The sequence below is a fragment of the Mesoplodon densirostris genome, chromosome 2, assembly GCF_025265405.1.
Source record: "Mesoplodon densirostris isolate mMesDen1 chromosome 2, mMesDen1 primary haplotype, whole genome shotgun sequence".
Lineage (NCBI taxonomy): Eukaryota > Metazoa > Chordata > Mammalia > Artiodactyla > Ziphiidae > Mesoplodon > Mesoplodon densirostris.
In genome coordinates this window covers 34489342-34501810 of record NC_082662.1, presented here as the reverse complement: position 1 = coordinate 34501810, position 12469 = coordinate 34489342, and the positions used below count along the sequence as shown (strand labels likewise).

The window sequence follows — 12469 nt, the reverse complement described above, 5'->3', positions numbered from 1 at the left end:
GGACGGGGCGGTGAGGCGGTCCTGCTGCTCCCGGGCCAAGCCCGGCGGAGGGACGGGCCTGCTTCATAAGTAATACATCTGTTCCCACCTTTCTCAAGGTTGAGCAGCACACTTGCACCATGCTTCTTTGTACCTCTACGTGCTGAGAACCTAAATTTGAAGGCTCTTTGGAAAATTCTGGTTCCTATTAAAAAGAAAGGCTCCTCTCTTAGCTTTTAAACAATGAGATCACCCACCTCAGCTGCTGCTCCCCGGGAGGACAGCCCGGCACTGACGGCTCAGGGGACGCGCACACGCCGGCCCCGCACTCAGACGGCGCCCATCCGGCTGCGAACCAAGCATTCCAAACAAAGTGTGTCTCTTGCTCTGCATTATTTATTTCTTAAGTTAGAGTATACATCGAATCCAGCCAGGATATAATGGGCACGCAGCTCTGCCTGTCGTTACACCACATTAAGAAAATAGCTTTTCATATTGCATTTCAACCGTAGTAACACCATTCTGGAAGGAAAAAGTCCCCTTGAGCAAAGCTGTAAAGTCCCCTCGAGCAAAACCCCATATGAGAGGGGTTTAGAGGCAGTTTCCCCAAAAGATTCTTTGTTAAGTGACCCCTTGATGCAAGGAGTGATTCCCGAGAAGCGCGGCTTCTAAAGAGGACGTGGATTCTAAACTCAGACTTCAGAGAGACAGGGTTCTTGCTGTTCTGTGTGACACCAAACTGACCGTCCTTCTGGACGACGAGTCCTCCAGCACAGGGCAGAGCCGACTCTGTTTCTGGTTTCACTGCTCTTGCTCAAGCAGTGCCCTCGGGTTCTGGCACTGGGTTGTGGGCACCAGCTGGACTCGCCCCTCTCTGCCCACACAGGCCGCACGGCCCACCTTTTATAATGGCCTCGGCATCGGGGGAAGGAACAGCTACACGCTCGAAGCCACAGTGACGCAAGGTGGCTGGAGAAGCGCGGTGACCGATGGGCTCCCCTGGCGCCCGGCCATCACCCGCTCCGCCCGGACGTCCTGCTTCTCGCCCGAGGCTGGAGGACCGCAAAGGAGAGTGTGGGACACCAGTCAGCACACCGCGCGGGAGCCGGTACACATGGCGGGACATGCAAGTCACAGATACCTTCCCTCAAAATAAAATAATCTTAATAAAAACATAATTTAAAGGAAGTGTCAAAAGCTGAATGTAAAATCAAAGCTGTAAACTCCTGAAGTCCAAAGGCTCTCTTCAAGAATCACCCCTGTTTAAAAAAAAAAAAAAAAAAAATTGAGCGATTATATGATGTATGTTAAAGTAGAGATGTTAGGATTTGTAGTCAGCTGCTATGGTAAACTATGTCTGGTTTTTATCGAGGACCAGTCGTAGTAGGAGCCTAACATGAATGAGAAGCTAAATTTCTGATTCCTATGGAATTATACATTTTCAAGGTCTTACATGGACTCCACCTCTGCCCCAATACAAGCGTTCTTTTCCACAGCACCAGGCTCTTAACAGTGCCACTGACAGGGAATACATGCTCCAGGGGAGGCAGTTAGAAATTCCATATCATTGACCAAATATCTACCCCTTTACTGTTACAAAGTTTCCTTTCTCTCCACGGCAGTTACTTAGACTATCAAACTGCCTACAGCAAACTATCTGGTGAAGATTAATGAGTCCATCAGTGCTAAATGCTGACCTGGCAGAGTAGGCAACCAATGCCCTCCTCCTGATTTAGACCTACTTCTCATGTCGCCCACCCGACTAAGCTTATCACAGGCCAGGCAGCTAATAAGCCAAGGTCGAGGAGCCATGGGACCGTGAGACCAGACCTGCGAGTGAAGAGGCCCCCTGGTGGAGAAGGCAAGGTGTGCAGGATTCAGGGAGGTCACCTGCCCGAGCCTGAGGCGGCAGCTCATCTTACCTGTAGGGGGACCCCCACATCCCTGGTTCTCCCTTGGACCCCACAAAGTTCCGGCTGACGCCCCAGCCCTCTTCTGAGTGTATATTTCTGCCGACAGTTCGCTCAGTTATCTTAATGGGAATTTATACAATTCTCGGCAGTCGCCCACAGCTACTGCACTTTACAAACTTATGTGGTCACAAAAGACAAACATTCCAAGTTTGTTCAATAACTGCTCCGATTTTAACGGATTTGAAAAATAAGCAGCAATCAACACAAAAGTGTTGTAAGTATTGGTTTTAAAGCACTTCCTGGGGCTTCCTTGGTGGCACAGTGGTTAAGAATCCACCTGCCAGGCTTCCCTGGTGGCGCAGTGGTTGAGAGTTCGCCTGCCGATGCAGGGGACACGGGTTCGTGCCCCGATCCCGGAAGATCCCACATGCCGCGGAGCGGCTGGGCCCGCGAGCCGTGGCCGCGGAGCCTGTGTGTCCGGAGCCTGTGCTCCGCAACGGGAGAGGCCACAGCAGTGAGAGGCCCGCGTACAGCAAAAAAAAAAAAAAAAAAAAAAAAAAGAATCCACCTGCCAATGCAGGGGGCATGCGTTTGATCCCTGGTCCGGGAAGATCCCACATGCTGCAGAGCAACTAAGCCCGTGCGCCACAACTACTGAGCCTGCATGCCGCAACTACTGAAGCCCACGCGCCTAGAGCCCGTGCTCTGCAACAAGAGAAGCCACCGCGGTGAGAAGCCCACGCACCAAAACGAAGAGTAGCCTCCGCTCCCCGCAACTAGAGAGAGCCCGTGCGTAGCAACAGAGACCAATGCAGCCAAAAAATAAAAATATTTTTAAAAATAAAGCACTTCCTGACGCAAGCTTGAGGGTCTTCAGAAATGAAACTATGTCTTCATACCTGTCACCTCCTTCAAGATCTCCAAGTTTACGGCTACATGAAATAACACAGCTCTAAGAATCCAGTTCCCCCAGATTTGGTCAGATTGGCACCTGAATGTAGCAATCGGCAAGGAGACAATTGCCCTGTGCCTGGTGTCCCCCTGCTGGAGTCCCCAAAGCAGGGTGGGCAGAGGTACTGTAACTGGGACGGGGCGGGGGGGTCTCACCCATTTGATGCCCACGCTGACCTGACCACTTACATCCTCTGGCAGATGAAAATTTTCAACCTAAACTTTCATGATACCCTTACAATTCCAGTGTTATCACCATTGAAAACAAAACAAAACTAAAGCTTAAAAATATCACTTACGTTACCATCAGTCATGGTTTATTGATGGAAACTTCAGTTCAGTGATTTCAGAGTCAGGGGAGCTGCTCCCACTTCTGTCACTGTAGGTGTCCCTGTAGAATTCAGATGGTTTATTCATCAGCTCCCACCAAACACGTGCTTTACTTCCCTCATTCTATAGCCACCACTACCACAGGGATGCTTGTCTGAACACAGCAGAAATCAGAGACATTATATATTTAGCAGAAAGCTGCAGAGGGATTTTCTTCTTCTTGTTACAGAAGATACACATTCGCTTTATACTTCAGTCATGATGCCCTAACCACCAAGACAGGGTAACCGACTGGTTCCAGATAAAGGTAGCAGTGGGGCACAAAATCCACCCAGGCTGTGGCCGACACCCCAATGAAAAAAGTTCCCCATTGACCACAGGGTCCCGGATGTAATCGTGGCACCAGATGCTGCAGAGGGGGAGACCTGGCCACCATGCCAGGTGGCTGGGGAAGGCCAGGGGTGGCACAGAAGCAGCCTGAGAAAACCCCAGAGAAGGAGAGGATGCTTGTGTGTCAGCATGAGAAGAAGCGCCCCAGCAAGGCTCCCCGTTCCTGTGGTTTTGCTCATCACTGACGGTGTGATGATGGCCCGCTGGAAGGCATCAGTGACCACTCGAGGGACTAAGGGAGCGTAACCCCACCTGGGCGAGAGTCTGCAGCCTTTCTGGAGGTAATGTGGGAGCCTCCCCACGGAGGCCAGGAGGAGGCCAAAGTACGGTGGGGAAGGCTTGATAGGTCTGGACAGGAACTCAGGGTGATACTGAACTCCAACGAAAAAGGGATGATCTGAAACAAAAATGCGAAAGAACCAGCCTCACTGTGTGTCTGCATAACATGTGAAAGATGGGGAAAAAATCTTGTTAAATGCTCCACATTTCTGCAGACCCTAAAATGATCTGAAAACAACTTCTTATTGGGAGCCTGGGGAGAGGCAACCCCAAAGCACGGGAGAACCGATGCTCTCCCACCTGCACGTGTCACCCTGCGGCCAAAGGCGCCTCCTCTCCAGGTTCCTGCCACCCTTCCCCTCGCCACCGCCCCCCCCCACACCCCCGGCTCCCTGACTTGTACGGGATTGAGTCCTGCAGGTCACGTGAGATTAGACTTGAGTACCAAGTCCAAGCTCTCGTTCTGGAGAACGAGGACCTGAAACCAGAGGTCAAATGGCAAGGCCGCAGCTCAAGGGTGAGCCTCCCAGGGCTCCAGAACCTCGCTCACCAAGACCCCTCCCCGCTCCCCAGACAGCGCCGCTGCCTGATGTGGTTAGGTCAAGGACAACAACTTATATTGCTGTGTTTTCCCCACATGCCAAGAAAGCCTGACTAAGTTCCCCACTAAACACAACGGCTCAAGCGATCACCTTCCAACTCCACAATTTCCATTCTCTCTCCTTCAACATCTTGGCCAACAAACTTCAAGCCTTGCTCCTCCAAACACTTTTTCAAGACTGGATTCACCTGTCGAAGCATGAAGAACAATTTTGCTGGGCTCTCTCAGCTGACTGTGTTTCCAGTGTAACAGAAAAGAGAAAATGTGCAAGGTCACAAAGCTCAAATCCTCACCTCAAATCTGTGGCGGTGCCTCTCTTCCAGGTAATCTGCATCTCCGTAGAGTTTCCCTGGCAAAAGAAGCAGGCTGGCGTAAAGGATTCCAATTTCACAAAGGAGGCTATTCACAACCACATCCTGCTTCCTGGGTTGCTTATTATCACCTACACGGCCAGGCCCTTGGAAGGTTATTTCTATGACTCTCCTACCGACCCCACCGCCTGCTCTAGCAGCACAGCTCAGACTAATTCTTGGGCCTTGACTCTTTGCAACCAAGGAAAACTAACAGAAACAGACTTTCACCACCACCTCTCACACGTGACCACAGAGGCACAAAGCGCTCTGGCGGGGCCCAAAGCCGCCCGGCACCTGCTGTGCCCGGGGACCCAGCGCGGCACGTGCCAGCGGGTGTCTTCCCTGAGCCAGGTGAGACCCCCAAACCACAGGACGTTAGAGCCAGAGGACTGGACGAGCACCTACTCAAGTGATGCAAACTACAGTGCCTCCAAACCCCAGATAGATGCAAGGGTGCCCTGCCAACAATAACAGTTTTCCCAGTGGAAAGAAAAGAAAATGCAATCGAGTTCTTTTAAATATTTTCCTCCTCAAGTTTCCCCTACGTCTTCAGCATGTATTAGTGCTTACAGGATAAAATCTATTTAGGTTGAACCGGATGAAACTGCCATCTTTGTGGGACAAAAGTCACCAAGATCAGCAGTTTCATGTGGTTCGACCTAACAGGATGGGAAAGTTAAGACTGCAGTGGACTTCACCTAACCGCCTCATTCCGCTGAGTGGCCCACACCCCAAGTCCCCCAGGTCCCCCGCTGTATTGCCTGTGACCTTTCTACGAGCCACAGTGCTTTCTTTGGCTATTACAGTGCATCCTGAGGAATGTCACCAGGAGAGGAAAAAAGAACAAAACCAAAAATGCCAGCCTGGCCACAGCACCAAGACGTGTGTCCTGGACATGCCAGCCACAGGCCGAGTCCACGGGAGGCAGCTCTTACTCATGACAGAGTTCGTGGTCTGGAACAGGGTTCTCCTCTTGCCCAGCCTCATGGTTCCGCCCATCTGGCCAGGGTTGTGTTCTGGCATGTCTATGACCTGGAGACGTTCCAAAAACAAACATGTGCTACCAAACCCCGCTTCGGTTAGGAGACAGACCGTCCATACTGAGCGAAGTGAGCCTGTGAGGGGGCCCAGCCTTTCCTTAGAAGTGACGCTTGCAGAGGAAAAGGCCTACCAATGATCATTCTTAAACCTTTGTTGGGTAAGTGTTTAATCCTCAGCCCATTCTCCTGAGCCACAGGACCAGACACAGATGCCCCCTCCCCTGGCACTTTGGATCCTAAGTGCCTGTTCTAATAAAGACTAACACAGCAGCGTGGATACCAAACCAGACATGTGCGCACACGTTTCCTCCACTAGACTGACAGCTGCTCAGAGGAGAGGGATGTTCATCTGGGGTTGGCTGTGAGCCAGGAGAATTTGGTGAACATCTGTGGGACGCAGAGGCCGAGGCCCCCCAGCTGTGACAACCCAGCCCACTGCCCGCTCCCCTGAGCACCTTCTGACCTGGGAGACCTTCTCTGTGCTCCCCTACCTCCCCAGGGTCCCACGCTCCAAAACCTCTGCTCTTTTCTTCCTGAGGTCTAAGTATTAGCAAAGTTCAATTTCAGGTCAATAAACACATACTAATGCTGTTCAAGTCCCCTGAGGTCAAGAGTCTTGTCCACCTTGTTTATCACAACGTCCTCAGTATCAAGAACTGGCCTGTCACTCCTGGGCTGGGGATTCAAAGATGAATAAAGGCATTGTCTGTCCCCCACGAGCCACATTCCTCTGATGGGAGACATAACACGAGGAATGCCAGCCTCCTAGGGCTCGGGCCTACGTCAAACAATCAGTACTAAATTCCAGCAGTTCTTTAAAAAAACACCCATCTCCAAGGGTTGTTGGGGATTAAGTGAATTAATATATACAAAGCAGTGAGCACAGTGCCTGGTACATAATAGGTGCCTGCCTAAGTGTTTCATGTCAGTATTGTTCTAAAGCGCTCCTGGGAGGTAAGAGGGCAGGGGTGGAGAATTACTTTAATCAGGCTGCGGTGGCACCTGTCTTAAAAGCTTTCTGTGGCAGACTGGGAAGAGCAGTGAGATATTACACGATGAAAAAGAAAAGTTCTCCCTATCTGGGACGTCTGAAAGTGCGGGACCTCAGGGCTCTTTGGAATGAACCCAGTGGTCTCATTTCCCACCTCCAACCCTCAATCACTTTCATAAACGCCCCTTCCACACCCTTCCAGATGCTCCAGACCCTGGACTCACCACAGGATGATTGGTGTTAGGGTCAAACTCTGTAGAATTGGCATCTGAGAAACCAAAATACCTTTGTTATAAAAATAGTTACAACAAAACTGATTTTTTAAAAGTTTCATTCCTAAGCTCTAAATCACAATTTCCCTCCTCAGTTTAAAGTTACTCAGTGATTAGAACCAAAACCAGGGATAACATTTTTAAGATATAAGATACTCAACACACAAACACAGGTGAATTTTTTCCCATTAAACTTGTAACTCTCTGGGAAGTCAAGCTGTACAAAATGGGGAAATGGGAAAATCAAACCCGATGGCATCACCTCATAATCCTTATTTAGACAGTGCATCCTTTTGATGGCTCTTATATTGTTGTCTCAATTTTTTCACTTTTCGTCTCAGACTGTATCTCTCCTCAATGGGCAAATACCGTTGCTCCATTACTTTCATCCTCAGCATCTTATACATTGCACGACCCAACTGCCCCACTCAAGAGCTAAATCGAAAATTAACCTTTCTATCCTTTACTGAATTTACCGACTAACCATAAGGGAAACCACTGAAGACTAAAAGGGAAAGAACCAAGTCCCTGGCACTGCGCGTCTGCTTGCTCTTTCTGTGCGACACGCAAGACATCGTTCCCCTCTGGGGCCTACACGAGGGCCAGGCCTCAGATGCGAGTCAGCTCATCACCAGGTCACTCATCCACCTGGGGACCCCAGTGGGTGCAGCAGCAGGAGATCATGGCTGTGAAGGGGACCAGGGTGCCTGAGGGCCACCTCTAGGGTGGCAGATGGTAGGACAGTGCCTGCCAGGAACTCAGAAGCCAGCACCAGGGAGCATGATGCCTACAGAACTGAGCCACCGTCCCCTTGGGGTTACTGTGAAAAACGTGACGTGAACCCAGCCCTAACAGTCAGCTGGGCACAGGGAATCATACTGGTAAAGGTGGGCGGTCTTTCTATTCCTCGGGTTGCTCTGCTGAGTTTTCTTAGAGCTCATAAGGGTCCTGTAGCAGGCCCTTCCCTTGGCGGCCCCGATGGGGCCACTGCACCCCAGGGCTCACGCCGTGTATGGCCCGCTGCCCCACTGGCTGGGCTCGGCCGTGGGACACGAGCAAGCTCAGTAAGAGCCTGCACAGCAAGCCTGTCATTTCGGGAGCCAGGCAGTCACCACGCTGTGAGGAAGCTCAGCTGAAGAACTGGTGAACGATGAGACCGAACCCCTGTCCCCTCTGGACAGGATGAGCTCAGACACACCACGTGAAGCAGAAAACCACACAGCCAGTCCACTCAACCTACAGAGTGCTGAGAAATGGGAAACCACTGAGTTCTCAGTCTGGACGCAGTAATATAGTCTGTGAGGCGTGGGGCCAATATTAGTGAGTATTCCCCAAGTGCCAGGCACTGTGCTGGGACTATTTATAGGCATCATTTCATTCAACTCCTACAACCATATAACATAGGTACCACTATGACCCTCATCTTACAGAAGAAACAGAGGTACAGAAAGACTAAGTAATTTGCCTAAAATCACCCATCCTGAGTGATAAAGTCAAAATCTGAGCCCAGGTCTGACCAGCTCCAGCACCCAAGTTCATAATAACCACACAGCCTCACACCAGCCAGAGTTAGTTTTCTCGCCGGACACCAGCTCAGGGACGGTGGCCGTGATGACAGGAGTGCGGGCATCGCCAGAGCAGCAGGTGCAGGGGCGGAGCCAGGCGACTCGCTCAGCCATGTTCCCTCCTCCAGTGGTTGGCGGTTCCCCTGGAGGACAGCGCTTTCCCTCAATAAGTTCAGCAGCTCCCCTAGCTGCATCTGCGAGGTACTGAGAAACCGGGCCTGGCCTCCATGGCTCCCCCTCACCCAACAGCAGCCAGAAACATTTAAGTGAGAATTTAACGAATTTTTAAGTAGACACTTACTTACCTTGCCATCCCAGCACATTTCTTGAAAATTCAACCACTGCCAACTGCATTCCTAAGCACACGCCTTGCAGGTGGAGGGGAAAAACAAATGAAACTCCACTGAAAAGTCAGTTCCCACATTTCCAACCCGCCTACGTGGACTCTTGTGTCCTGATTGTTCCCAGAATTCCAATTACAAACTCTCGTAATTCCCTGCTATAAACATGCAACCCCCTGCTATGTTTTATCTGTACCAGATTTCAAAAACGAGGTCTAAGAGTATATGATGATTCCAGGTTTTAGAAGTCATGCGATTTTAGAAATAAATACTATTCTCTTCAGTACTTTAAAATTCAAGTCTTCTTACCCTCTCTCATTAAGTTCCCAGTTACAATTGGTCATGTTGAAAATGACTAAAATTTACAGCAGCAGGAAGCATCCAAAATCATTCTGCCCAATTAGACAGCTGGTGTTCCAAAGAAGCATATAAAACGCAGTCTCACATGTCCTGCCAAACAGCTGGGTTCAGTAAATGGACAAGATTTCCTAATTGCTATTTCATTCTCTCAAAATTCCATGACAGCCACATGGAGCTCAAGCTTAAATTCTTCCTTTTAAAGACCAGTTTGAATTTCTCAAAAAACAGAACCAAAAAGGCTTATACTTGAGTTGCTATCTGGAAAGATGGCATCTATGTTTGGTTTTGATGATCTCCGTTTTATTTACAGGCTCCCACGGGGAACCTTTTCGTGTCTTTCCTAGTCCTTACCCAAAAAAGGCTTCTTCTGTTTCCGAGCCCAGGAGATCGCTTGGATTTTTCCTTCGGTCCCTCGGACACCAAATCCTCCTGGAACCAGCACGCCACTGTGCAAGAGAGCATACCACAAACACCCCCTTCCAGTCCAGCTCGCAATAACCCTCCAAAGAGTCACTTCCAAGACAGTGGTGCCATGAAGTCACTCCACACACTTGGCTGCTGGGGCTAGGACTGTGATTTCAACACTGCCAGTGAGCTGTGTAGAAACACTATGGACTTAGAAAATGCACACAAAACCATCCACTTTTCTTACTAACATCAGAAAATGCTTATAACCAGTTAAGAAAAAAAAAAAAAAAAAAAAAAAGATGGTGTACATAATTGTAATACCACCTCTGCACAATATCTGTCCCAGGCAGGGATTCTTTCTTTAAGTTTGCAATTTTTTTTACCTCTTGGCTTCAAGTGCTCCCCTGAGTAGGAAGGGGGCCTTTGCTGGTCAGTTCGGCGTGCCACACTGACCATGGCTGTATGGCTCCATAACATTCAACTGTTCTAGTGAACTAGATATTCAGGCTGATTTTTTACTATTGTAGACAAGGGCTGCCCAAAACAAACTATTTATGAGACTCGACGGACGGGTACTCAGCAAATGTTCTGGATGAAACACCTTTAAATAATAAGCCTTATCCACAGATGCATTCAGTAAACATTATCAATAGAATTAGAACTAGTTTTCTTTACATTTAACGAAACTGATAAGCTATATTTTTGTGAGGCTTCAGTCGTCCAGTATGTATGTAGTCCTTTCAACAATTAAAAGACATTTATACAAGCCGATCACCTACCACCAGCACAAGGAAGCACACTTGGTTCATTAAGACAAACCCCAAACCCCTGGAAACCAAAGGTAGCGAGTTCTGCTTACTGAGCGCTGCACAGCTTCTGCCAGGCCTCGTGGTAGTGCACGGGCTCCTCCTGCAAGGTGCTCGGCTCCAAGTCCGTGGAATCTATGTACTGGGAGTGGTCAGAGCGGAGAGAAAAGCAGCGGCCTCGTGACTCCTGAGCTCATTAGTTCTCATGCTTTCTAAACAATATTACCAACACTGCATCTTTCTTAATTTTAAAATAAAGTTTAAAAACAACCTTAATGTATTTACACTTACTAATCTTTTTAAAATAAACTTTAAGATCTTTCTTGTATTTTAAAATATGAGTTTCCTTCTGAATCATTTAATTCCCAACTCTGGCTGTCCATCTGCTCTATACTCAGTCCGCTAGCGCAGACCCTGAAGTCCTCTCTGTTCAAGATGTCTCCCCCGGTCCATCTTCCCCCTAGGTCACTTCTCATTTTTCTCAACTGTGTTGAAGTATAATTTACACACAGTGAAACACAAGCATTTTAAGCGTGCACTTCCTGAGTTTTGTCCCACACGCACACAAAGATATGACCACCATTTCGATCAAGATCTAGAAAGTTCCTGTCACCCCCCTCCAGTTCCCTCTGCCCCCTGCCAACACTGTCCTCCCTGCTTCCTGCCCCAGACAATCTTGGCTCTGCTTTCATCACCGCAGGTTGTAGCTCCTCTAGAACTTCAGACAAATGGAACCATGCAGCGTATAGCCTTCTGTGTCTGCCGCCTTCAGCTCCGTGCAATGTCTCTGAGATTCACCCGTGTTGTTGTGTATCACCACGGAGTTTATTCCTTTTTACTGCTGGGTACTTTCCTACTGTAGGAATACACCACATGACATGTTTATCCACCGACTCGTCCTGGACTTCTGGGCTGTCCCCAGATTTTGGTTGTTATGACTAATTGGTCCATTTGTATAAAAATAGATTCTTTTGGTGGACATGTTTTCATTTCTCTCGAGTAACTATCTGGGAGTGGGATTGCTGGGTCACACACAGTAGGCGTGTGTTTACCTTCATATGAAACCGCCAGACTGTTTTCTCAAGCAGCTGCACCAGTTTACACTCCCACACCCTCACTGACACGCTCAGCCACTCAGGTGGGTGGGTGTTGGTATCTCTCTGAGACTTAATTTGCATTTATCTCCCTGACAACTAAAGGCGTTGAGCATCTTTTCGTGTATATTATGTGCATCTTCTATGAAGTGTCTGTTCAAATCTTCTGCCCACTTTTTTATTAGGTTGTTCATTTTTTTCCTGCTCCTTCCTAATACCCTGCAGTGACTTCCCTGAACCCCAGGGCAAAATCCAGGAGTGGCCCAGTTGAGGGGATTCATGACCAGGCCCTCGCCAGCCTGTCTCCAGACACCCTCCAATTCACACTTTTCCATCCACTGAGTTCCCAACCATTCCACACCTCCAAGTCCTTGAATATGCGCTCCCTGCTGTCGGGAATGCCCTTCCTCGCTGCCTTATCCATCTTCCCAACCTGCCCACAGGCCCCTCCTCACATGTCTTCCAGGGCAGGTTCGCCCCCTCTTCTGCCTGCTCCCTTCACACCTGAGAGACCTCACTGACTCGGATTCCCCTCTCGGCCTCCACCATCTAACACATGATCGGCACAGGCTACCTCCAAGGAGATAAAATAAATGAATGATCGAAAGAACTAGCAAAAAAATAAGTCAGCGCAGGGTAATGAGATCCCACAATTCTTAAAACACGTCTAACAGCTCATCCTCTCGGCACCTGTTCACCAGCATAAAGCAAGCTACATTTTCATGCCGAGAAGCCCCTGGAACGTAGGAGGCCAACCCCAGGTGCCAACAGCGAGGGCAGCTGCCCGGGGCCATCA

At 49.3% G+C, this 12469-nt stretch overlaps 1 protein-coding gene across 3 annotated transcripts in view; it reads right to left on the bottom strand.

The window, feature by feature from the left end:
• Nucleotides 1–363: 363 nt before the first annotated feature.
• Nucleotides 364–12469, bottom strand: part of CTPS1 (CTP synthase 1) — a 31088-nt gene continuing 18982 nt past the window's right edge. For 2 of the 3 annotated variants that reach the window (XM_060089615.1, XM_060089617.1), the window contains exons 10-19: nucleotides 10633–10721; nucleotides 9717–9811; nucleotides 8970–9032; nucleotides 7052–7095; nucleotides 5732–5828; nucleotides 4737–4792; nucleotides 4535–4631; nucleotides 3816–3960; nucleotides 3143–3234; nucleotides 364–1238 (exon numbers count right to left, since the gene is read on the bottom strand). In XM_060089615.1, coding sequence (XP_059945598.1) covers nucleotides 3150–3234; nucleotides 3816–3960; nucleotides 4535–4631; nucleotides 4737–4792; nucleotides 5732–5828; nucleotides 7052–7095; nucleotides 8970–9032; nucleotides 9717–9811; nucleotides 10633–10721 — 771 coding nt within the window. In that variant the 3' untranslated portion in view covers nucleotides 364–1238; nucleotides 3143–3149. Of the gene's footprint in view, nucleotides 1239–3142; nucleotides 3235–3815; nucleotides 3961–4534; nucleotides 4632–4724; nucleotides 4793–5731; nucleotides 5829–7051; nucleotides 7096–8969; nucleotides 9033–9716; nucleotides 9812–10632; nucleotides 10722–12469 lie in introns of those variants that run through there. The other variant, XM_060089618.1, reaches the window with a different exon arrangement.